Source organism: Dryobates pubescens, chromosome 2, assembly GCF_014839835.1.
Source record: "Dryobates pubescens isolate bDryPub1 chromosome 2, bDryPub1.pri, whole genome shotgun sequence".
In the NCBI taxonomy this organism is placed as follows: Eukaryota; Metazoa; Chordata; class Aves; order Piciformes; family Picidae; genus Dryobates; species Dryobates pubescens.
The window spans coordinates 3,235,874-3,262,631 of record NC_071613.1 but is presented as its reverse complement, the minus strand read 5'-3'; the positions used below and the strand labels follow the sequence as shown (position 1 = coordinate 3,262,631).

Genomic DNA, 26,758 nt, shown 5'->3' with positions numbered 1-26,758 from the left:
ACCATCACTGGAGGTGTTCAGGAGGAGACTTAATAGGGTGCTTGGTGCTATGGTTTAGTTGATTAGGTGGTGTTGGATGATAGGTTGGACACAGTGACCTGGTTTATTCTAGTTTAAGTATTTTAGTGGTATCAGTGGTTGAAGCTGTTAAAGTTTCTGCTCTGTTTTGGTCACAGGTTAACTGCCCTATCAAGTCCAGAATGTTCTTAACAACTGTTCTGTATTTTAAAACTGTTTCTCTCTTAAAAACCAACTAATCAACCAAAATCCCTGAAGCAAAAGAACCCCAAAACCCCACAAACTCACCCCACACAACCACCCCCCCCCAGCACAGCATCAAGGCTGCAGAGAAGGCACTGCTATACAAGCCTAGCAAAGTCACGCTAGAATATTGAGTTGAAATGGAAACCAGGCAAAGATTCAACTGAAACCCACTTACAGGCTCTGTTAAAGTTGTATCTTTCTCCAGGAACTGTACAACACAATAGGCAAGCTGGAACACAAGTCAGATGATTATTAAACAGACACTGTTTAGAATTGCAGCATCACAAAGTAACACAAATTACAGAAGCACTTCAGACTGGGGGAGGGGAGGGGAGGGGGGATGTAACCCAACCTAAAGCACCTCTACAGAGTCACTTTTAATTCTTCCAAACTAAGCCAAGCAGCAATTAAAGCAGCAAGATATACAGGCCTGCTCCATACTACACAAACTTCCTGCATACCAAAAACCAAAAACCTTCATTTTCTTTTCCTCCTAGAAGAAAATTACTTTGAAGCTTGACAGATGTTTCCCTAGCTCAGCTCCAGTATCCAAGCAGATTTTTCCCAGTATCAATTGCTGTATTAGCATCAGAAAAGTATCATTTTCAAACATCTATAATGAGATTAAACCAAAAAAAAAAACCTCCACCAAAAAAAGTGATGCTTTCAACCAGTCACAAAAAAAACAGCTGTCTCAAGCTGCACCAAGGGAAGTTTAGGCTGGAGGTGAGGAGAAAGTTCTTCCCAGGGAGAGTTGTTAGCCATTGGAATGTGCTGCCCAGGGAGGTGGTGGAGTCACCATCCCTGGAGATGTTCAACAAGGGATTGGACGTGGCACTTGGTGCCATGGTTTAGTTAGTCATGAGGTGTTGGGTGACAGGTTGGACTTGATGATCTCTGAGGTCTTTCCCAACCTTATTGATTCTATAAGTGGGAGAAGGTACAATGAGATTAAGTCAGCAGCATGCTCTCCCAGCCTCTAGTGATGTATGTCCAGTGGTCTTCTGAGGCCAAGACATGATATTACATGTTCTAGAGTTATTATTCAGTGACCTAGTATCCAGGTAAGTAACTACACAGCTGCACTTCTGCCTAGTACAGGGACCTGCTGCTGAAATGGTTACAATCCTAGATTCCATCAAGACTGATTTCAAGTCCCAGTATTTTTCATCTCACAATATAAAGCAAAGACAAAAATTACTGGCAGGCATTACGTGTATCCTGCCCGTTCAACATGCTGGAATTCAAGCATTATCTTTCCTTTCAAATAAACAAACCAACCCCACACAAATGAAACAAAACACACCCCAAAAAACCCCCCACCCCACCACAACTTTCTTTGAATCCCAAAGCAGGCAATTGCAATGCTGTAATGACAACAGGTCTAATTAATTTCTCTCACCCTTAGGCTAAGGATCTGTGTCTGTAGACTCAAAAAAACAATACAGGTCACACATAAATCTCATAAAATCCCTTATTCATGGTTGTACAGTAATGCTCCATTGTTCAAAGACAAAGGCTCACACTTAATTCAGGCTTAAGGCCTTAACTTTTAAGGGTAGGCTAAAGTTGTACTGTAGCAACAAAGCAACCAGGCCACTCCTGACTGTAAAGCTGATTTAATGCTGGTTTACACCTTCAGGATAACACAAACCCCAGAAACACACAGTGCTGAAATCTCACACAGCACTGGTAGTTTGTGGAGGAACAGAGGAGCTGCCTGGGCAGCAAACTGAATGCTACTTTCAGGTATGGAGTACAGCTGAATTAACAGGGCCCTTTGAGGCACTGATGAACTGGATTAAACACACCACAGGAAAAAGGAGAGCTTGCTGTACTCATCTGTCAGCAGGAATACCTTTGGCAAGCCACTGGTCCCTTGCACATTCCATAGAGCAGTCCTACTGCACAGCAATAAGCCACAAAGGCAAGTTAATTTTAATTAACACTCCATAGGAGAATTAGGAATTAACTGAGCTATTGAGTTGATGCTGTTTGTAGGCTACAGACTCATAATGATTTCACTTTAATTAGAAACTAATTTCCTTTTGTCTTTAGGCTGTAAGGGGCTGTATTAGAGAGCTAAATTAACAAGGCAAGTTTTTAATTAGCCACAGCAGAATTACTTCCAAGTTTGCATCAACTATATTGAATACCCAAGTGCAGTATGTCTGGAAAAGATACACAACACTCTTCAAGGAAAATGCTGACTGACTGTGTGAGGTGTAAGAGTAGCAGTCAAACCAAGAGCTGCAGCATTCTGATAGTGGCAGGGATCTACATAATTTCCAGCTGATCCACAGAGCTTCTGTACATTTCTGTCATTTATACCCAGCCATCTCCCCACCCCCCCCATCACTGGTATGGTTTTAGAAATGAAACAGTACTTCTGCCCAGGGAGGTGGTGGAGTCACCATCCCTGGAGCTGTTCAAGAGGGGACTGGACGTGGCACTTGGTGCCATGGTTTAGTCATGGGGTTTGTGGTGACAGGTTGGACTTGATCTACTATTACAAGAGGGATCTGGAGGTGCTGGAAGGTGTCCAGAGAAGGGCCACGAGGATGAGCAGAGGGCTGGAGCACCTCTCCTGTGAGGACAGACTGAAGGAGTTGGGGCTGTTCAGTCTGGAGAAGAGAAGGCTCCGAGGTGACCTAATTGTGGCCTTCCAGTATCTGAAGTGGGCTACAAGAAGGCTGGGGAGGGACTTGTCAGGCTCTCAGGTAGGGATAGGACTAGGGGGAATGGAATGAAGCTGGAGGTGGGGAGATTAAGGCTGGAGGTGAGGAGGAAGTTCTTCCCCATGAGAGTGGTGAAGCCCTGGACTGGGTTGTCCAGGGAGGTGGTTGAGGCCCCATCCCTGGAGGTGTTTAAGCCCAGGCTGGATGAGGCTCTGAGCAGCCTGATCTAGTGTGAGGTGTCCCTGCCCATGGCAGCGGGGTTGGAGCTAGGTGATCCTTGTGGTGCCTTCCAACCCTGACTGATGCTATGATACTTTGAGGTCTCTTCCAACCTTGGTAATTCTGTGATTCTGAAGTACCTAGCCCTACTCAAGGTTCCTTTATACACAGCATTTAGGTTACATAAAAGAAGTGTTACCAGCACAAGGTCCTGGGATTAAATGATGCTTAAAGACTGACAAGACTAGCAAGCAAAAAAGCCCTTCCTGCTTCAGCTGAGATGACTTTGACTCATTGCTATACTATTTAACTTTTTATATATGCTAAATATCTAAAAATTAACATTCAGACATAGGATTTTTATTACCTTTAAGAAAAACCAGTGACTGAATCTGCAAATCTTTTTGCACACTGGTATTATAACACAAACTACTTCAGATTTCATTAGTGCCAAATGCAAGCAAAAAACCACCCCCAACCAGCCTTAAGAATAGGCAAAAAAGCTTACCTGTGCATGAAACAAAGCTAATCCCTTTGCAGTATGCATGGGAATCAGAACTTTCATAAGGAACTGCTTGTGTTCTGCTTTCAGGGGCAGTGCAAAACCATTGATAATACTGGAAACATGAATAAGCAGGATTTATGTTTGTTAAAAAACAGCTTGTTCCTAGCAAGTCAAGAATTTCTGCAAAGTCAAGAGACACTCCATTTCTGATTCAATTTCCACAGCTGAGTATTTTTAGGCCACAGAATAGCTTTACATATACACAACCTTTTAATTGGTGGTATCATGCAAGTTTAGAGTCTTGGTAGGAATAGCAGAGAACAGCAGCAGAAGTCAAATAAACCTCAATTAGATGGGCTGAAACATTTTGGTTGCAACCTCCATCAAAAGTAAAATCATCTACAGTAACTCTTCCTATCTAACTGTAAAGCACAGAAAGATGCATCAGGAAGCTTATCCATTTCACCCAAAAATCACTGGCAACTTGCAGAGGAAGCAAACAGATGGCATTCAATCTTCAACTGTTTTAACAGCCCATTTGCTTTTGAGATTGTTTGAACCACCTCTTCTTCCAAAAGCAAATCAAAAAGTGGTTTCACAGATTCACTGCTCTCACTTTTTAAGAGCTGAGTTGTGCAACAGACAAAAGTCCTTCAGGAAGAGCCTGAGGTTCCCTTCCCCTCATATTTTAGATACATCTGAGAAAACAGTGGTATCTTGCATTGCATTCACATGGAAAGTTGTTTCACAACAGTTCCATAGTGTTTGTATTTCCAATTAGACCAGTAATACTTACAAAGGCTTCTACTGCTAAATGTGTGAGGTTTTGGAAAAACCCTAAAACACTCCCACAAGAAGTCAAAAATTCAATTAGAGGTTAAAAATTATATTAGTGAAATCATATCAAGAAAAGAGGACTTCAAAAAGCCCCAGCACTTGAAGGCTTCCTCTAGCAGAATGGAATGAAAATCAGCCCGCTGTAGATGAAAACATTTCATTCAGCATGAGGGCAAAAGTTAACATTCATTTTCTGGCCAAAGAACAACTCACCAGATGTCAGATAAGCAAGAAGAGCTATTCCTGAAAAAAATGTTGCCAGCCATTTTTAAAACTGGCACCTAAAGAGTAATTTGTAGCCTGTATCCTCATTTGATATTCACCTGGTAAACCACCCAGTACAAGGTTGTATCAGTGACTGCCTTTCATCACTCATTACTGTAAAAATTCTCTTCCCCCTTCCACTGCTAAAGCAGGAAAGCTGAAGCAAACACCCTCAACATTTTGTTGCTTCCGTGTCAGCTCAAACTTACCTTCCTAGTATCTCAAGAAGTTCAGCAACACCATTGAAGTGCTCTGTTTCATATATAAACCTGTTATGAAAAGGACAACCACCAAACATCAGAACAGAGAATCAAAGATTCCAAAAAAGTAACATTCAGTAAGCTTGAAAAGTTGAAACCCAGATTACAGACCAAACCCAGGCTTTCATTTCAAGAACAATGCCCTATGAGGAGAGGCTGAGGGAGCTGGGACGGTTTAGCCTGGAGAAGAGAAGGATCAGGGGTGACCTCATTGCCCTCTACAACTACCTGAAGGGTGGTTGTAGACAGGAAGGGGTTGGTCTCTTCTCCCAGGCAACCAGCACCAGAACAAGAGGACACAGTCTCAAGCTGTGCCAGGGGAGGTTTAGACTCGAGGTGAGGAGAAAGTTCTTCACTGAGCGAGTCGTTCGTCATTGGAATGTGCTGCCCAGGGAGGTGGTGGAGTCACCGCCCCTGGAGGTGTTCAAGAGGAGATTGGATGTGGCACTTGGTGCCATGGTCTAGTCGTGAGGTCTGTTGGGACAGGTTGGACTTGATGATCCTTGGGGTCTCTTCCAACCTTGGTTATATTGTGATACTGTAACAAAATTGCTGCAGAAGCATGCCATGAGAGCTAAATGAAATGGGCAGAGGCCAACATGATGGCATCGAACAAGTCCACGTGACAGGTGCTGCACATTAGCCACCACAACCCCATGCAGTGCTACAGGCTGGGGACAGAGTGGCTGAAAGGGATCTGGGGGTACTGGTTGACAGCCAGCTGAATATGAGCCAGCAGTGTGCCCAGGTGGCCAAGAAGGCCAATGGCATCCTGGCCTGCATCAGGAATAGTGTGGCCAGCAGGAGCAGGGAAGTCATTGTGCCCTGGACTCAGCACTGGTTAGGCCACACCTTGAGTCCTGTGTCCAGTTGTGGGCCCCTCAATTTAAGGATGTTGAGACACTTGAACATGTCCAGAGAAGGGCAACAAAGCTGAGGGGGGGGTTGGAACATGAGCCCTATGAGGAGGCTGAGGGAGCTGGGGTTGCTTAGCCTGGGGAAGAGGAGGCTCAAGGGGAGACCTTTTTGCTGTCTACAACTCCCTGAAGGGAGGTTGTAGCCAGGTGGGGGTTGGTCTCTTCTCCCAGGCAACCAGCACTAGAACAAGAGGACACAGTCTCAAATTGTGCCAGGGGAAATTTAGGCTGGAGGTGAAGAGGAATTTCTTGACAGAATGCAGCCATTGGAATGTGCTGCCCAGGGAGGTGGTGGAGTCACTGTCCCTGGCGGTGCTCAAGAGGGGACTGGACGTGGCACTTGGAGCCATGGTTTTGTTAGTCATGAGGTGTTGGGCGATAGGTTGGACTTGCTGATCTCTGAGGTCTTTTTCAACCTTATTGATTCTATGACTCTACTCACACACAGAGGATACCTGAGGAAAATGTTGTTAATCTGTTTCCTGATGAATGCTCTTAAGCCAAGGAACTTCCCATAGATTCGATGAAGAACTGTCTTTAGGAAATCACGTTCCCGTGGGTCTTCACTGTCAAACAGCTCCAACAGCTACCAAAGGGGCAGTGAAACATGTTAGTTTGAAGAGGTATTATTGTTATGGAAGTTTGACCTTTTATTTACACACTTACCTTAGAAAAAAAGAGAACTGAAATAGAAAAAAATCAAATTGGAAGAGTAAGATTATCAAACCTGAGTTTAGTGGTTTACAAATGGTCTTTAAGAAATCAGATCGAATCTAAGTCAGGTATTTCCAGTTTCTTGCTGAAGCCTCTGCACTGTTCATCTCAACAAGCTACTTCTGACTTGAAGGTCAAGCAAAAGCATTCTTACATCAGAAATTTCACAATTTATGATTAAATGTGGAGAGGAACTGGCTGGAGGGCCAAACCCAGAGAGTGGTGGTGAATGGTGCCACAGCCAGCTGGCAGCCAGTCACCAGTGGTGTCCTCCAGGGATCAGTGCTGGGACCCATCCTGTTCAGTATCTTTACTGATGATCTGGAGGAGGGCATCGAGTCCATCATCAGTAAATTTGCAGATGACACCAAGCTGGGGGCAGGAGTTGACCTGTCAGAGGGTAGGAGAGCTCTGCAGAGGGACCTTGCCAGGCTGGGCAGATGGGCAGAGTCCAAGGGCAGGAGACTGAACACATCCAAAGTGCCAGGTTCTGCACATTGGCCACAACCCCATGCAGAGCTACAGGCTGGGGTCAGAGTGGCTGGAGAGCAGCCACGCAGAGAGGGACCTGGGGGTGCTGGTCGATGGTAGGCTGAACACGAGCCAGCAGTGTGCCCAGGTGGCCAAGAAGGCCAATGGCATCCTGGCCTGCATCAGGAATAGTGTAGCCAGCAGGAGCAGGGAGGTTATTGTGCCCTGTACTCAGCACTGGTTAGGCCACACCTTGAGTCCTGTGTCCAGTCTGGGCCCCTCAATTTAAGGACATTGAGACACTTGAATGTGTCCAGAGAAGGGCAACAAAGCTGAGGAGGGGTTTGGAGCATTAGCCCTGTGAGGAGAGGCTGAGGGAGCTGGGGTTGCTTAGCCTGGAGAAGAGGAGGCTCAGGAGAGACCTTCTTGCTCTCTACAACTACCTAAAGGCAGGTTGTAGCCAGGTGGGGGTTGGTCACTTGTCCCAGGCAACCAGCCCCAGAACAAGAGGACACAGTCTCAAGCTGCGCCAGGGGAAGTCTAGGCTGGATGTTAGGAAGAAGTTCTTCCCAGAAAGAGAGATTGGCCATTGGAATGTGCTGCCCAGGGAGGTGGTGGAGTCACCATCACTGGAGGTGTTCAGGAGGAGACTTGATAGGGTGCTTGGTGCCATGGTTTAGTTGATTAGATGGTGCTGGGTGATAGGCTGGACTTGATAATCTCAAAGGCCTTTTCCAACCTGGTTTATTCTATTCTCTTCAGTAAAACAAGCACAAGATATGTAATTATTAACTGACAGAATAAATGCTGCAACAATCTAGCAAGGTATTCCATACATTTTTTCTCTTGTATAATGTTTTCCAAGGATACAGAAAAGACCATACCCACTTGAAGACATCAAGATACCCCAGTCCCATTATTTTAGCTGTTTGGGGTTTTTTTTTGTCCCCTGCATGTGCAAGTAAGAGCATATTCAGAAACACTACCTGCACTAAATAAGTTAGTAACTTAGCTCAAGCAGTCACTACAGCCTCATGTTCAGTCTAAGTCTGTGAGCTTAGGTATGTCTATGGCAAGTAGCATAAAGGAAATGGAAACAGCTCTTCAGGAACTTTATCCAGGCTCATTTCATTTTTATATTTAGAAGGAATTTCTCAGGTTCTCTCCTCCACTTTTTTCCCCCATCTACAGCTAGCTGTTCATTGCATTGTCTTTCCTGCACTCTGGGAAAGACTGAATGAAAGCTGGGGAGGGGTCTGGAGCACAGCCCTGTGAGGAGAGGCTGAGGGAGCTGGGGTTGCTTAGCCTGGAGAAGAGGACACTCAGGGGAGACCTTGCTGTCTACAACTCCCTGAAGGGAGGTTGTAGCCAGGTGGGGGTTGGTCTCTTCTCCCAGGCAGCCAGCACCAGAACAAGAGGACACAGTCTCAAACTGCACCAGGGAAAGTCTAGGCTGGAGGTCAGGAAGAAGTTCTTCATAGAAAGAGTCATTGGCCATTGGAATGTGCTGCCCAGGGAGGTGGTGGAGTCACCATCACTGGAGGTGTTTAGGAAGAGACTGGATGAGGCACTTGGTGCCATGGTTTAGTTGATCAGATGGTGTTGGGTGATAGGTTGGACTTGATGATCTCCAAGGTCTCTTCCAACCTTGTTAATTCTATTCCAAATGTCAGGAACTGAAACTCCACATCATGGCTCTTAAGAGCCACAGATCAATTGGTACACTGGACACCTATGACCAACAGCTCAGCAGCAGCTTCTGACCTTAATTTTGTGGGGGAAGTTGAAGAAACCAGAGAAGGAGGAAACACCCGTAAACAAGAACCGCAAAACCAAACGAGTGGGAATTAAATGCAGTCACTGAATGTAGGGAGGGAAAGTGTCCTTCTAGGTTTTTACTTATCATTGCCAGGCTGAGTGTGCCAGCACTCAAGACACTGAGCACTTCCTTGGCAAACAACTATTTTAATGTGCTTTAACAGCAACAACAACAACCACCACCAAACACAAACCTTGGACAAAAAGTGTTTCAGTATTCTACAGCCTAATTTGCTGAGCAGTTACATTTCATATGAACTCTCACTTCACTTTCTTGCTCATAGTTACTTTGCATAGTAAAGCATGACATTTCCAGGTATGTACTTGATCTTCATTTTGTGGTTAATATATTAATGGATAATGAGAATGTCACTATCTGGTCACAAGGCATCAGATGCTGAAACACTATGAGGAGACAGATAGCTGGTGTTGCTTAGCCTGGAGAAGAGGAGGCTCAGGGGCAGACCTTCTTGCACTGTACAACTACCTAAAGGGAGGTTGTAGCCAGGTGGGGGTTGGTCTCTTCTCCCAGGCAACCAGCACCAGAACAAGAGGACACAGTCTCAAGCTGTGGCAGGGGAAGTTTAGGCTGGATGTTACAAAGAAATTCTTCACAGAGAGATTTGCCATTGGAATGTGCTGCCCAGGGAGGTAGTGGAGTCCTCATCATAGGAGGTGTTTAGGAAGAAACTGGATGAGGCACTTGGTGCCATGGTTTAGTTGATTAGATGGTGTTGGGTGACAGGTTGGACTTGATGATCTTGAAGGTCTTTTCCAACCTGGTTAATTCTATTCTATTCTAAATGTTTACTGTACATGGACTTTTTACAGGAAAAAGAAGCTTGCTGTAAGTTTTTCCATGACAAAGCTATGGAAAACAAATGTAAAAGCACCATAAAAATCTAACCAGCATGTTATTGATTCAACTAGAAGTTACAAATCATTAAAAACATGGCTTGTATTTACAGATCTTGGCATTGCAAAGTACTGAGGCTTGTATCTGAAAACAAAGTGTTTCTGAACTTACTAACTACACATAGTGTGTGTGTGGTATGCTGTACTTGCTGTTCATTTCATGTTTGGCAGAAATCACTGTTGGAACTGCTGAAATTTAACCCTGTGTCAAGATGGCCTTCCAGTATCTGAAGGGGGCCTACAAGAAGGCTGGGGAGGGACTTGTCAGGATCTCAGGTAGTGATAGGACTAGGGGGAATGGAATGAAGCTGGAGGTGGGGAGATTCAGGCTGGAGGTGAGGAGGAAGTTCTTCCCCATGAGAGTGGTGAAGCCCTGGAATGGGTTGTCCAGGGAGGTGGTTGAGGCCCCATCCCTGGAGGTGTTTAAGCCCAGGCTGGATGAGGCTCTGGGCAGCCTGATGTAGTGTGGGGTGTCCCTGCCCATGGCAGGGGGGTTGGAACTAGATGATCCTTGTGGTCCCTTCCAACCCTGACTGACACTATGAAAGCTTCAATGTTCTCCTTAGCTGTGTACTCATCTGTTAAGTTAAGCTTGAGAGGTCATCTTTAACTCTGGGAGGGGGAGAACTCTCTACTTACCTGTTGTACAAATTTCTGGTCAATATATCGCTTTGCAATGCTAGGCTGAAAATCTGGGCTCTCCAAAAACCTCAGGAAAAACTCATACACCAACTGCAAACATTGAAATGAAAATGTTCAAGTTACAAAGTACACCACAAGTAAAAATCTCAGCCCCACCACAACCAGAGAGTCAGAAGTTCTATTCACGTGCTTAAAAAGTACAAAAGGAAACAGACACCTAATGTATCACCCCTTAATCACAGCCTCCACTGCTATCTGTTGATAGAATTACAGCATCCCAGAATCACCAAGGCTGGAAGAGACCTCAAAGATCATCAAGTCCAACCTGTCACCACAGACCTCATGACTAGACCATGGCACCAAGTGCCACATCCAATCCCCTCTTGAACACCTCCAGGGATGGTGACTCCACCACCTCCCTGGGCAGCACATTCCAATGGCCAATCTCTCTTTCTATGAAGAACTTCTTCCTAACATCCAGCCTAAACCTCCCCTGGCACAGCTTGAGACTGTGTCCTCTTGTGCTGCTGCTGGTTGCCTGGCAGAAGAGACCAACCCCCACCTGGCTACAACCTCCCTTCAGGGAGTTGTAGAGAGCAAGAAGGTCTCCCCTGAGCCTCCTCTTCTCCAGGCTAAGCAACCCCAGCTCCCTCAGCCTCTCCTCACAGGGCTGTGCTCCAGACCCCTCCCCAGCTTTGTTGCCCTTCTCTGGACACCTTCCAGCAACTCAACATCTTTCCTAAACTGAGGGGCCCAGAACTGGACACAGGACTCAAGGTCAGGGAGTAATAAATGATCTACTGAAAATATCACTACTGCACAAAAAAAGGGAAGGAATTCTAAGTATTAAATGTATTCCCATTTCCTGCTATATTAAGAATGTATTATATAGAAATGTTACCCAACACTCATCAACACCGAGAGTAAAATTAAGTGCTCTGACAACCATCATTCCAAAAACGAACCAAGAAAATTGTTAAGTGCCCCTGTGCTCAGCACTGCTCAGGCCACACCTTGAGTCCTGTGTCCAGTTCTGGGCCCCTCAGTTTAGGAAAGATGTTGAGTTGCTGGAAGGTGTCCAGAGAAGGGCAACAAAGCTGGGGAGGGGCTTGTAGCATAAGCCCTACGAGGAGAGGCTGAGGGAGCTGGGGTTGCTTAGCCTGGAGAAGAGGAAGCTCAGAGGAGACCTTACTGCTGTCTACAACTACCTGAAGGGAGGTTGTAGCCAGGTGGGGGTTGGTCTCTTCTCCCAGGCAACCAGCACCAGAACAAGAGGACACAGTCTCGAGCTGTGCCAGGGGAGGTTTAGGCTGGATGTTAGGAAGACATTCTTCATGGAAAGAGAGATTGGCCATTGGAATGTGCTGCCCAGGGAGGTGGTGGAGTCACCATCACTGAAAGCATTTAAGAAGAGTCTGGATGAGACACTTGGTGCCATGGTTTAGTTGATTAGATGGTGTTGGTGATAGGTTGGACTCGATGACCTCAAAGGGCTTTTCCAACCTGGTCAATTCTGTATTCTGAACTTAAGTTTCAGCTGTGAACTCCAAAGTCATATTGAAAAGTTAAATGAATATGCAGAAATGTAAAAGCCTGGCTTAACATAGGTTTCTACAACCTGGGCACTCAATCCCAACAAGACCCTCTGCAGGTTTATCTTCAACATCCTTTCTATTTTGTAGCATATTTCTAATGAGCTCAAGTGCCCATTTGCTATGATGGGGACCACAATGCCCACAGAACTAAAACCAGACAGCAGATAGAGCTAGTGAGGGCTTGAGGTAGCAGAGAGGTCTAATAAAAAGTCAGAACAAAGTCCATATTCTGGGTTTCATCAGAAGTCCAAGACACAAAGTACTGCACTTGCACAACAATGCCAGGCTTATATAATACACACAAGGCATCTCAACTGAGACAAGAGTGGAGAGAAAAGATGTCTTACATTTAATCATACAACACAGGGCTGCTTATGCTATCAACACCTATTTCTTAATTCCACATTAGTTAAACAGCTCATTAGTAATAACATTAAAGTACAGTTTAGGTACATGAAGACATCACTGACTGCACTTCCAAACAAAACCCACAGAGAGCTGTGGCCATACTCACAGGCATGTATTTCAACTATTATCACTCTGAGTACTTATTAAACTGAGAGTCAAGACTGGAGTAACCCATAATTATAATTAGGGCATTCACTTGGGAGAAGTGCTTGACAATAAGTGCTTTATTGAGAAGATGTGAGGTGACAGTTACTTAATGCATAGCCTCAAGAAGGGCATGCTCTATCTGCAAAGCAGCACAGAAACACAAGCTCCCCTTTGCTCCTTCTTCCCCTCTGACAGGCTACAAGAGCTTCTCTTATCAGCAGTTTAAATGCATATAAATTTCACCTAACAGAGCTGTATTAAAACCCAAGCCTCCCTGTGGCGTCTTCTTGTGCACAAACACAACACAGCTGCACAACAGACAATAGAAGACAAAATTAGCTTGGTAATCTGCAATCTAGTTGTAATGCTACCATACTCCATCCTGTGCCTCAGAGACCAACCATGGCCATTTAGGATCTCCACTAAAGATACTAGCAGTAGGATTGAGTGAACCCTCAGCAAGTTTGCAGATGACTGGTGCAGGATGACTGACACACTTGAGCAACAGGATGCCGTCCACAGGGACTTGGACAAGCTTGAGAAGTGGATCCATGTGAACCTCATGGGGTTCAACGAGATCAAGTGCAAGGTCCTGCACCTGGGTCAGGGCAATCACCAGGCTGAGGGATGAAGGGGTTGAGAGCAGCCTTGTGGAGAAGGACTTAGCAACACTGGTGGATGAAAAAGTGGACATGAGCTGGCAACGTGTGCTCACAGCCCAGAAGGCTAACAATATCCTGGGCTGAATCAAAAGACATGTAGCCAGAAGGTCAAGGGAAGCTATTCTGACCCTCAACTCTCCTCTGGTGAGATCCCATCTGGAGTCCTGTATTCAGCTCTGGAGTCCTCAGGACAGACATGTTAGAACAAGTCCAGAGGAGGGCCATAAAAATGATCAGCAGACTGGAACATTTCTCCTATGAAGAAAGGTTGAGAGAGTTGGGGCTGTTCAGCCTAGAGAAGAAAAGACTTCAGGGAGAATTTTTTGCAGCATTTCAGTACCTATGGGGGGTGGGGGTGTAAAGAACAAAAGGAGTAATGGCTTTAAACTCCAAGAGGGTAGATTTAGACTAGGTATCAGGAAGATAGTTTTTACAGTAAGGGTGGTGAAACACAAACAGGTTGCCCAAGAGGTAAAAGTCCCATCCCTGATCAAGATCAGGTTGCTCAGGGCAATATCATCTAGTTAAAGACATCCCTGCTCATTGCAAGGGGGTTGGACTAGGTGATCTTTAAAGGTTCTTTCCAAACCAAACCATTCTATGAATCTAATGGTGTTTTCCACACTAAGGGGAAACTTTGGGTGGTTTGTATTGAAAGGGGAAGCACAAGGCTGAAGGGAGGTTAGCAGCACACCTTCACAGGGATTTGTTTTAGAAATAAATTTCATTAGATATTTCTGTAATAAATTCCTATTCCCCTGTGCTCAGCACTGGTTAGGCCACACCTCGAGTCCTGTGTCCAGTTCTGGCCACAGAACTGGACAGAAGGAGAGGACACAGTCTCAAGCTGTGCCAGGGGAGGTTTAGGCTCAAGATGAGGAGAAAGTTCTTCCCAGAGAGAGTAATTGGCCATTGGAATGTGCTGTCCAGGGAGGTGGTGGAGTCACCATCACTGGAGGTGTTCAAACAGGGACTGGATGTGGCACTTGAAGCCATGATTTAGTTAGTCATGAGGTGTTGGGTGATAGGTTGGACTTGCTGATCTCTGAGGTCTTTTCCAACCTTATTAATTCTATGAGTCCAGGTTGACACTGACAGTGTAAGTAGAGATGCCCAGTCCTACTCATGCTTGAGGAAATTCAGTCAAACCTGAAAAGATACAGTGGAGGAGTGGCTAGAACTGTCATGGGATAGAGCACCTTTGACAAGTGAAGACTCCATTGGCATGTTTTCTTTTCCCTGACAAATGCAGGCAGGAATCACAGAATGTTAGGGGCTGGAAGGGATCAAGTCCAACCCCCCTGCCAACATAGGAGCAGGCCACACAGGAATGCATCCAGGTGGCTTTGGAAAGTCTAGAGGAGGAGACTCCACAACCTCTCTGGGCAGCCTGGTCCTGTGCTCTGTCACCCTCACCATAAAGAATTGTCATGGTGGAAATTTTCTCCTCATGTTGAGGTGGAAGCTCCTGTGTTCCAGCTTGTACCCACTCTTCCTTGTCCTATCACTGGCCACCACCAAAAAGGCACTGGCACCTTCATCTTGATAGCTACCCCTCAGACATTTGTAGCCATTAATAAGATTCTCTCTCAGCCTTCTCTTCTCAAGACTGAACAGCCCCAGGAAGCACAACTATTGCTTTCCATAAATAGATATGGGGACCATGATAAACATGAACCAGAACAACTAAGTTAAAGCAAAAGGGTGCAACATCTTGGTACAGACCGTCCAAGATTAAGTCAATGGTATCAGGATCAGCACCAAGGTAACAACTCATACATAAAATAGAACAAGTCAGTATTGGTCTAAGAGTCTCAATAGATGATGACCAATTAATCAGTCACATCTCATTTCTAGCCTATGGAGAGTGTGCAGTAGTAACCACTTGAATGCTTCACATCAACTCACATGCACTTCCAGAACCAGGAGTCTTGCTATTGTTCTCTAGAGCTCAAAAATCCAGTTTGAGCTGTATCACAGGGATGTTTTGTGCACTGAAGGAGAATTTATGCAGTTCTGAAGCTTAGAGAATCATCTTGCTTCCTGGTAATTAGTACCAGTGCTCCCAGAGCCTGTGTAGCTGATAAAAGGTATGAAATAACTTTGGAAATTCTGGGCAGCCCCAGGAAATCCATGAAGCTTTATCCAAGGCATTTCAGGAAGCAAGCTGCAATGGCCATTTCTGGACAGTTAAACTTTCCCTTCTCCTGTATGCAAGTGTTTGCAAACTTAAGAGGCACAACAACTATCAACTAGGATGGATTCTACCCAGAACAGTTACTGTCTGCTACTCAAAGAGAGACAAGTATGATCAACTTTAACTGAAGCATTACCACTGGAAATACTACATCAGGGGAGAGCCACTGGATTTAGTCTGTTTCTCAACAATGATCACAGAATGTTAGTGGTTGGAAGGGACCTCAAAAGAACACCAAGTCCAACCCTCCTGCTAGAGCAGGACCACCTAGGGTAGGCCACAGAGGAATGCATCCAGGTGGGTTTTGAATGCCTCCAGTGAAGGAGACTCCACAACCTCTCTGGGCAGCGTATTCCACTCACTGTCATTTTGCAGGGTCTAGTGAGCACTTTGGGGCAGCAGGCACAGCTCTTCCACGGAAGGAAGAGTCTGTGGTGGATCAGAAATGATCCACCCATTCAATAAATGACAGTGGTGGGATCTGCAGGGACTTTGTCCAGTTACTCTCAACTGGCAAGATTTGCTTAGGGAGTGGTGAGGAGGCTCAAGTAGAGGATTTTTTTATAGCAAAGAGTGGCTCACCCTCAAAAAATAGTGATGAGCAGGTGAGAAGCTTTTGTATTGAGGACCATCTCATTTCAACTAGATTATTACCTGGAAAGGTTGGACCAGATGCTCCTCGAGGTCCCTTCCAGCCTGGCACTCTGTGATCATACCTAGGTGCACTCCCCAGTTTCCTGTGAAGTATGACTCCTATTACTTCAGTGGTCTGAACTTCCTTCATGCAGAAACCACTAGAATGTTACTGCTGTAGCTACCAATGCCACCAACTCTGTAAATCCCCTGAGCTTCAAAATGCACAGTGGCTTTAATACCAACTGTTCAACCTAGTCTGGCTGTTACAAACCACATTAAGTATTGCTTTGAAGCAGTACCTTTGAAGTGGTGCTCCTTGTACTGAAGTCTTGTTGGGACTACACACAGTGGTAACTTTCTAAGCCATTTTCTATTATATTATTTTATAGAGAAATGCCAACAGATACAACTGGAGAAGAGCAGATTCAGGTGGCTGGGGTTTTTTAGTCCTCCCAGAAGGCTAGCTACCTGATTGCCAGTTCAGGATAGAATTCTGAATTTGTTTCTAACTGAGTGATCACAAACCTTAACCAGCAAAGAATCCCCAAGTACATCTTTAGACTATGTAACAAGAGAAACAATGATGAGGGGGGAGGGAATCAGTGTGCACATCACCTTCCTCCATACACAAAATGGGAGCCAGCAGTGTGCCCAGGTAGCCAAGAAGGCCAATGGCATCCTGGCCTGCATTAGGAATAGTGTGGCCAGCAGGAGCAGGGAAGTCATTGTGCCCTGTACTCTGCACTGGTTAGGCCACACCTTGAGTCCTGTGTCCAGTTCTGGGTCCCTCAGTTTAAGGACATTGAGACACCCAGGGAGGTGGTGGAGTCGCCGTCCCTGGAGGTGTTCAAGGGGAGATTGGACGTGGCACTTGGTGCCATGGTCTAGTCATGAGGTCTGTTGGGACAGGTTGGACTTGATGATCCTTGGGGTCTCTTCCAACCTTAGTGATATTGTGATACTTGAACATGTCCAGAGACATGGGGAGAGGCCTTGAGCACAGCCCTGTGAGGAGAGGCTGAGGGAGCTGGGGTTGCTTAGCCTGGAGAAGAGGAGGCTCAGGGGAGACCTCATTGCCCTCTACAACTACCTGAAGGGAGGTTGTAGCCAGGAAGGGGTTGGTCTCTTCTCCCAGGCAACCAGCACCAGAACAAGAGGACTCAGTCTCAAGTTGTGCCAGGGGAGGTTTAGACTCGAGGTGAGGAGAAAGTTCTTCACTGAGAGAGTTTTTAGGCATTGGAATGTGCTGCCCAGGGAGGTGGAGGAGTCACCATCCCTGGAGGTGTTCAAGAGGGGATTGGATGTGGCACTTGGTGCCATGGTTTAGTCATGAGGTCTGTGGTGACAGGTTGGACTTGATGATCTTTGAGGTCTCTTCCAACTTTGGTGTTACTGTGATACTGTGAAATCTCAGTTTTTTCCCCCTCCCAAGTATAGAAACCTCAAAAGTCTTATAAAAGCAGTTTTGATGCTCTTACCAAAGACACAGAATGATCCATTCACAATTCTTGCTTTACAAGAAGGCTTGAAACGAAAGGAATCCCATACCTGTATGTGGGGCCATGAGGCTTCAAGAGTTGGTTCATCTTCTTCTGGATCAAAATCTGGGTTATCACTAGGTGGAAGTGTTCTGAAAATATTAGCACTAATCTGCAAGAGAGAAAAATATTGAATTCCATCATTTTTTTATGCTTCCACAGATCACACAGAGTAAGATACCGCTTTTATCCCAGAATTACAAGAAACAGAACCATCTTAAAGAAAAAAGGTCAAACAATAAATCACTTTTATTCTTTATTTCTCCAAAACCTGCTAAATCCAAACAGCCAAATGTCTGAAACAGGCCAATGAAAATAAGAAAGTAACTTGTCTCAGCTGTTTTGCAAGTTTAGAGCTCAACATGGTCATACTTAAAAAACTTTTCTCTGAAGCCATGAAAGTTAAAAGAAAAAGTCAGCTTCCCCTTAAAAAGGCAAGATTTTAATCAGATGGGATGGGCTGAGGCTGACCCCCTCCCCACCACAGGCAAAAATAACAACTCAGACAAAGGGATTGCAAAAGTGGTGGAAAGTTTAAATGGGAAGTGGTGAGTGTGTACAGAGAGCCAGAAGCACAGTGACAAAGAAAATCCCAAGGCATACCCAGAAACATCCCATCCCCACCTGAGGGTACACCCAAGACCCCCAGGGCTCCTTCTTCCCCCTCCCACTCCACTGCTAGGCTAGTCTCAGCTGGCCAGATCTGAGACTGCCTATCCCCCCAGCCTTGGGCCTAGCCAGGCCCAAGGCCAGGAGACATCTTCCCCAAGTTACCAGGTGGCAGCAAGGGAAGAAAGAGAAAGTGCCAGACCCCACGCTGGGATCTTGTAGTGGCACAGGGAATGTGTCCACCCACTGGGCTGGACTTCTGAACACAGGAAGCACCCCTAGTATGAACACAGCAGAGGACATCCAGCCCAAACTGCTACATCATGGGACACCAAGAGCTGGGGTTTTGTATGGGGCTACTGTGCTGGGTTACAGCCATCTGGGGGAGGGCTGCGAGAGCCCTGCTTCCCTAGGGGACAAAAGAAACCTGATCCAGGGGAACAGAGAGGGATTTGATTTCCCCCTCCCAGGAGGAGGGGTCCCCCAGGTCGAAGGTGGTCTATTCCACTCCCCCTTCCTGTCCAGCAAGCCTAGAAAAAGGAAGACCCTGCAGCCACTTTCCCTCCTTGCCCCTGCCGCCACTTTCCCTCCTTGCCCCTGCCGCCCCCTTTCCCTCCTTGCCCCTGCAGCCCCTTTCCCTCCTTGCCCCTGCCTCGCCCTGCTGCCAGCCTGCTGGTTCTGCCACGGGGTCAGGCCTCATCCTCTCCCTGCTGCATCCAGGCTTCCCTAAAGGACTGAAATCCACACACATCCAGGGAGATAACAAGGCCATCCACTGTTGGCTTTGTGTATTTTCCTCTTCATCCTTATTCCTTATTCCTTGTAAACCCTTCCTCTTACTGCTAAAGATACGTTTTGTTAAGACATAGAAGAGAATACATAGAATAAACCAGGTTGGAAGAGACCTTCAAGTTCATCACGTCCAACCCATCAACCAATCCAACACCACCCAAACAACTAACCCATGGCACCAAGCACCCCATCAAGTCTTCTCCTGAAAACCTCCAGTGATGGTGACTCCACCACCTCCCCAGGCAGCCCATTCCAATGGGCAATCACTCTTTCTGTATAGAACTTTTTCCTAACATCTAGCCTGAACCTCCCCTGGCGCAGCCTGAGACTGTGTCCTCTTGTTCTGGTACTGCTTGCCTGGGAGAAGAGACCAACATCCATCTGTCTACAACCTCCCTTCAGGTAGTTGTAGAGAGTAATAAGGTCACCCCTGAGTCTCCTCCAGGCTAAGCAACCCCAGCTCCCTCAGCCTCTCCTCGTAGGGCTTATGTTCCAAACCCCTCACCAACTTTGTTGCTCTTCTCTGGACTCGTTCCAGCAAGTCAACCTCCTTCCTAAACTGAGGGGCCCAGAACTGGACACAGGACTCCAGGTGCGGCCTAACCAGTGCAGTGTACAGGGGCAGAATGACCTCCCTGCTCCTGCTGGCCACACTGTTCCTGATGCAGGCCAGGATGCCATTGGCCCTCTTAGCTGCCTGGGCACACTGCTGGCTCATGTTCAGCCTACCATCAACCAGCACCCCCAGGTCCCTCTCAGCCTGACTGCTCTCCAGCCACTCTGACCCCAGCCTGTAGCACTGCATGGGGTTGTTGTGGCCAATGTGCAGAACCTGGCACTTGGATGTGTTCAGTCTCCTGCCCTTGGACTCTGCCCATCTGCCCAGCCTGTCGAGGTCCCTCTGCAGAGCCTCTCTACCCTCCAGCAGATCAACTCCTGCCCCCAGCTTGGTGTCGTCAGCAAATTTACTGATGATGGACTCGATGCCCTTGTCCAGATCATCAATAAAGATGTTAAAGAGCACAGGGCCCAGCACTGATCCCTGGGGCACACCACTGGTGCCTGGCTGCCAGCTGGCTGTGGCACCATTCACCACCACTCTCTGGGCTCAGCCTCCAGCCAGTTCCTAACCCATCGCAGTGTGCTCCCATCCAAGACATTTACTTCTCCTACTTCCAAACCGACTCCAGATTATTTTTTGGTAGATTTACCTCCAGTCTCTTTAGGGGCAAGGGGAAGAATTCTCTGGGTTGTTGTTTTTTTTTTGCTACCATCTGAGCTCTTAAACTCCACTTAAGGCTCAAACCACTGCAACTACAAACTGTGATTAACCAAGTAGGATTTAAACAGAGCTCTCTTCACATATAAACCAGAAAATCCCCCCCAAAATACCTCTAATTTTCAAGTTCTTCATTTAATTTCAAGATATTGCTCACTTTAGACTGAGAGCTGAAGGACTGCTTACAGTTTTTCACCTTTCATAATTTCAAGACATGTCAAGGTTTTGGGAAGTCAGAAATAATAACGGTAGCTGGTTAGCTTAACAGAGCAACGATGGGAAACAAGCCAATTAAAATAGCTACCAAGTCACTTAAGTGTGGCATAGTCATATGAAATCCATTGCAAAAGGGCAAGTTGAAAATGTTTCTTAAGGGATTTTGGAAGTAGATTATAGCCTGGATAAAAGACCAATCTTTCAGATGTCAAAAGAAATGCCATCTTTTAAGCCAGATACAACATACTGGATTTAAACTCTCACACAAATTAAAAACAACATGAAATTTAGCTTTTGCATCTTCTACTCTTCTTTTCAGAAGCATTTAGCCCAACTTTTCCAATCATTTCTCAAACCTTTCAGTCCTTTTGACTAAATCTGTTGCAAATAGCTGCTAACCACCCAAGGCTACTAAATACAAAAGAAAATGTTTGACAGCTTCTGCACAGCTTCCATGGAGTCTCCAAGATAGAATCATAGACTCAATAAGGTTAGAAGAGACCTCAGAGATCATCAAGTCCAACCTATCACCCAACACCTCATGACTAACTAAACCATGGCTTCAAGTGCCATCTCTTTGAACACCTCCAGGGACAGTGACTCCACCACCTCCCTGGGCAGCACATTCCAATAGCCAATTACTCTCTCTTTGAAGAACTTTGTCCTCACCTCCAGCCTGAACCTCCCCTGGCACAGCTTGAGACTGTGTCCTCTTGTTCTGGTGCTGCTTGCCTGGGAGAAGAAACCAACCCCCACCTGGCTACAACCCCCCTTCAGGTAGCTGTGGAGAGCAATGAGGTCTCCCATGAGCTTCCTCTTCTCCAGGCAAGCAATCCCAGCTCCCTCAGCCTCTCCTCACAGGGCTGTGCTCAAGGCCTCTCCCCAGCCTCATTGCCCTTCTCTGGACACGTTCAAGCATCTCAATATCCTTCTTAAACTGAGGGGCCCAGAACTGGACACAGGACTCAAGGTGTACTCTAACCAGTAGATGTTTGATGAATCCTTGCACAAGGACTTCAAAAGATCCCAAGGTCACCCAGCTGGGTCTACCTCAATAAACAACAAACAAAGCTACTGCATAGACTGACTTCTGAATTTCCTCCTATGTGCTTCATTCTACATGCTGTCACTGTCTCCTATTGGCACACAGTACAGCTGCAATCACTGCTGCTCTGGAGTAGAGGGGAAATGATGTTCTGTATGGACAGGCACTAGAGCAGTCTCCTAGTTTACTGTGCAGCAGGAAAAAACAAAAACAACCAACCAACCCAGTACAATTGTCCTTTAATGCTGTAAACACAAGGGACCTGGGATTCTGGAGCACAAGAGAAACTGGCTAGGGGGAGGGGAAGTGAAATACAAGTCAGATAATGTGAAGTTTTAATCAAGACCAAAGCCCCTGACTGTAATCCTGGTTTTGTAACTTGGTATTGCCTGCTCTTATTAGGTATCAAATATGAAAACCAGTCCCTTACATGGATTTCCCTAACCTCTGCTTACAAGTATTCTGGTAAAAACCTATGGGAAATGCATAATTTTTTTCTAGATGCATCTTGCTCAACTGAATCATCAGCCCTTGAACACAAGCCCTCAGAATACAGAGGGCAAAGGTTTCAAGCCCAAAACAAGGGTACTAACTACTTAACATACTTCTGTAGCAGACACATACCAAGCTGCTTAGCCAGATCTTAAAAAAAACAGAACCCAACTAATTTTCAGAGTATTTAGTACTTCTAGTAGCATTATGGTCTCCTGAGAACATCTGAAACTCCAAATGAACAGTGCACCATTTTTATGTACTAGGCTGCCTTCCTGAAGAACTATCATAGAATCAGTCAGGGTTGGAAGGGACCACAAGGATCATCTAGTTCCAACCCCCCTGCCATCGAACCCCACACAAGATCAGCCTGGCCAGAGCCTCATCCAGCCTGGGCTTAAACACCTCCAGGGATGGGGCCTCAACCACCTCCCTGCACAACCCATTCCAGGGCTTCACCACTCTCATGGGGAAGAACTTCCTCCTCACCTCCAGCCTGAATCTCCCCACCTCCAGCTTCATTCCATTCCCCCTAGTCCTATCACTACCTGAGATCCTGACAAGTCCCTCCCCAGCCTTCTTGTAGCCCCCTTCAGATACTGGAAGGCCACAATTCGGTCACCTCAGAGCCTTCTCTTCTCCAGACTGAACAGCCCCAACTCCTTCAGTCTGTCCTCACAGGAGAGGAGCTCCAGCCCTCTGCTCATCCTCCTGGCCCTTCTCTGGACACCTTCCAGCACCTCCAGATCCCTCTTGTAATAGGGGCTCCAGAACTGGAGGCAGTACTCCAGGTGGGGTCTCACCAGAGCTGAGCAGAGGGGGACAATCACCTCCCTTGCCCTGCTGGCCACACTTCTCTTGCTGCAGCCCAGGATCTGATTGGCTTTCTGGGCTGCAAGTGCACACTGAGAGCTCCTGTTGAGCTTCTTGTCCCCCAGCACCCCCAAGTCTCTCTCCTCAGGGCTGCTTTCCAGCCAGTCCCTGCCCAGCCTGGATTTGTGCCTGGGATTGCCTCGACCCAGCTGCAGGACCCTGCCCTTGGTCTTGTTGAACCTCATGATGTATCCAGGCTGTCAAGGTCCCTCTGGATGGATCCCTTCCCTCCAGCTGTCTGCTGCACCACACAGCTTGGTGTCATCAGCAAACCTGCTGAGGGTGCACTCAGTGCCACTGTCCATGGCACCCACAAAGATGTTAAACAAGCCTGGTCCCAGGACTGATCCCTGAGGGACTCTGCTTGTCCCTGGCCTCCACTGGGACATGGACCCATTGACAGCCACTCTTTGGGTATGGCCATCAAGCCAGCTCTTTATCCATCTAGTGGTCACCCATCCAACCCATGTGTCACCAGCTTGGAGACCAGGACTGGGTGCGGGGCAGTGTCGAAGGCTTTGCTCAGCTCCAGGTAAACAATATCAGTTGCTCCCCCCTCAGTTATTAATGTTGTCACCTGTTCAGAGAAGGCCACCAGGTTGGTCAGGCAGGATTTGCCCTTGGTGAAGCCATGCTGACTGTTCCCAATCTCTTCTTTGCTATTCTTCTGAGTCAGCAGTGCCTCCAGGAGGATCTGCTCCATCATCTTTCCAGGCACAGAGGTGAGACTGACTGGCCTGGAGTTCCCTGGTTCCTCCTTCTTACCCTTTTTGAAGATGGGAGTAATGTTTCCCCTTTTCTATTACTTCATTATGTTTGACACATTTTTGCTTCCTGTCTCGTTTGCTTCTTTGTAATATTTTGCTAACATTGATTAAATAATATTGATCTTGCTAGTATTGATCAAAAGAGTTGTTAAAACCTCTGTTGTTTTTCTATGGGCTAATTCTTCTCTACATCCTCTTAAACTATTTAAAGCATCACTTTTCCTTCATAAGTGGGGTCCTCTCACAAGACTGATTTGAGAAATACAAATCACAAAAGGCTTTTACAGCTGGATAGGTGTAGGAGAAGGACTGGGTTTGGATAGCTTTAGAAGACTATAGGGAAGATTTGCCTTTGCTCGAATTAGAGAAAGCTGTTCTGTCTTTGACTCTGAGAGCAATGTAAACACCTTGTAACTGAAGGAGAGAAGCTGGGCAGAATTTGGTTGGATGTGTTAAAAAATTGTTTGGTTATTTAGACCTATTGTATGCCTTAATTACACATATGCCAGTAGAGAATGACCAGTTGAGATGTGACACGTGTGTCCTCTGATAAGACTATAGAACTTTGCTGTATAATATAATGAACGTCCTGGCCTGCTTGCATCTGCTCCAGAAAGCATTGCTCTGGGCAATTAAAACATCTATACTACAACAGGTAGGTTTGCAGAGAAATCCAGTGTTGCTGTTCTAAATTAAATCTCAGCAAGTTTAGTAAAGGTGACATCTGAAAATGCCTCAGTTAACATGTTAAGGTATAGCAATTGGATGTTGTTAAAACAAACCAACCACCCCTTATTGCCTGTAGATTCCCAAGAAGCTAAGCACTTGGAGAGAACTAGACTCAGTGCAATTCTAGTTTCTGAGCATGCAGATAGGGATACCTGATGGCTTTTCATGTTCTGAAGTCACAGCTTGCACAAGCTTCTAAGACAAATTGAATTTACACTGGGTGTTTATATGCTGTCCAGGGAGGTGGTTGAGGCCCCATCCCTGGAGGTGTTTAAGCCCAGGCTGGATGAGGCTCCGGCCAGCCTGATCTAGAGTGGGGTGTCCCTGCCCATGGCAGGGGGGTTGGAACTGGATGATCCTTGTGGTCCCTTCCAACCCTGACTGATACTATGATACTGTACTGGTGGGGAAGGGGAGAAGGTTGGCAAACACAAGAAAATGGACAAGTGATGTGCACTGGAGGGACATGACTGTTAGGCTCCCAAATCTGTACAAGGCTAGAGCTTTCTAAATTTCCCAGGAAGTTTTAGAACTTAAAACACTCATAATGCTACACCTTAACTTGCTGTTAGCTTCACAGTACTTTCTACTGACAACTTCCAAACAGAGAATACATAGAATAAACCAGGTTGGAAGAGACCTTCAAGATCATCGTGTCCAACCCATCAACCAATCCAACACCACCCAAACAACTAACCCACGGCACCAAGCACCCCATCAAGTCTCCTCCTGAACACCTCCAATGATGGCGACTCCACCACCTCCCCAGGCAGCCCATTCCAATGTGCAATCACTCTCTCTGTGTAGAACTTTTTCCTAACATCTAGCCTGAACCTCCCCTGGCACAGCCTGAGACTGTGTCCTCTTGTTCTGGTGCTGGCTGCCTGGGAGAAGAGACCAACATCCATCTGTCTACAACCTCCCTTCAGGTAGTTGTAGAGAGCAATAAGGTCACCCCTGAGTCTCCTCTTCTCCAGGCTAAGCAACCCCAGCTCCCTCAGCCTCTCCTCGTAGGGCTTATGTTCCAAACCCCTCACCAACTTTGTTGCTCTTCTCTGGACTCGTTCCAGCAAGTCAACCTCCTTCCTAAACTGAGGGGCCCAGAACTGGACACAGGACTCAAGGTGCAGCCTAACCAGTGCAGTGTACAGGGGCAGTATGACCTCCCTGCTCCTGCTGGCCACACTCTTCCTGATCCAGGCCAGGATGCCATTGGCCTTCTTGGCTGCCTGGGCACACTGCTGGCTGGCTCATGTTCAGTCTACCGTCAACCAGCACCCCCACGTCCCTCTCAGCCTGACTGCTCTCAGCCACTCTGACCCCAGCCTGTAGCACTGCATGGGGTTGTTGTGGCCAATGTGCAGAACCTGGCACTTGGATGTGTTCAATCTCCTGCCCTTGGACTCTGCCCATCTGCCCAGCCTGTCGAGGTCCCTCTGCAGAGCCTCTCCACCCTCCAGCAGATCAACTCCTGCCCCCAGCTTGGTGTCGTCAGCAAATTTACTGATGATGACATTAGTTTTAGATGAAGGAGGCACAAAGACCACTGTACTAGCCCTTCAGAACTTTTTGTATGCAAAGCTCTTCTCAGTTCTTAATTCAAAGGCTTTGGCAAAGAAATGATAGGAAAAACAGGTTACCTAGCACTAAAAAAAGGATGACCTACAGTGTATGTCCCATGCATCTGACTAAAAGATTTGTTTTTTTCCAACAGTGCTCCCTACCTCAGGATGCAAGCAGACCAAGGACAACTACATGAGATTAGACTGGATGTGAGGAAGAAGTTCTTCCCAGAAAGAGAGACTGGCCATTGGAATGTGCTGCCCAGGGAGGTGGTGGAGTCACCATCCCTGGAGGTGTTTAGGAGGAGACTGGATGGGGTGCTTGGTGCCATGGTTTAGTTGATTAGGGGGCATTGAATGATGGATTGGACATGATGATCTCGAAGTTCTCTTCCAACCTGGTCTATTCTATTATGTGGCACTAGCCCAGAGCTATCATGGTAACAGAGACCATGTGAAGGAAGGAATGCTAGGAGACTTCCTCACCTGCACAGACTTTGCCTATGCACTGGTCAGGAACAACTTTATTTCCTCTTGGTATCTGTAAGGGATTGTTGGTTGTGCCTCCCCAAGACTCGGACAACTCCAAAGAAACTGGGCTGCTTCCTCTGCAAGCTGGAGGAAAGGTGTCCCAGGCCTAGGGAGAGACAAGGAGCTTTGGAAAGAAACTGGCTCCACTTCTCCCACTGGTGTTTTGTTTTTACAGG

At 46.6% G+C, this 26,758-nt stretch overlaps 1 protein-coding gene across 1 annotated transcript in view; it reads right to left on the bottom strand.

Annotated features, from left to right (window-relative positions):
• The window catches only part of PPP2R5A (protein phosphatase 2 regulatory subunit B'alpha), a 66,840-nt gene that overhangs the window by 11,717 nt on the left and 28,365 nt on the right, over positions 1–26,758 (bottom strand). The window contains exons 3-8 of the mRNA XM_009897521.2: positions 17,698–17,799; positions 10,502–10,594; positions 6,400–6,530; positions 4,977–5,036; positions 3,670–3,778; positions 440–493 (exon numbers count right to left, since the gene is read on the bottom strand). Of these exons, the coding sequence (XP_009895823.2) occupies positions 440–493; positions 3,670–3,778; positions 4,977–5,036; positions 6,400–6,530; positions 10,502–10,594; positions 17,698–17,799 (549 nt within the window). The remainder of the gene's footprint in view (positions 1–439; positions 494–3,669; positions 3,779–4,976; positions 5,037–6,399; positions 6,531–10,501; positions 10,595–17,697; positions 17,800–26,758) is intronic.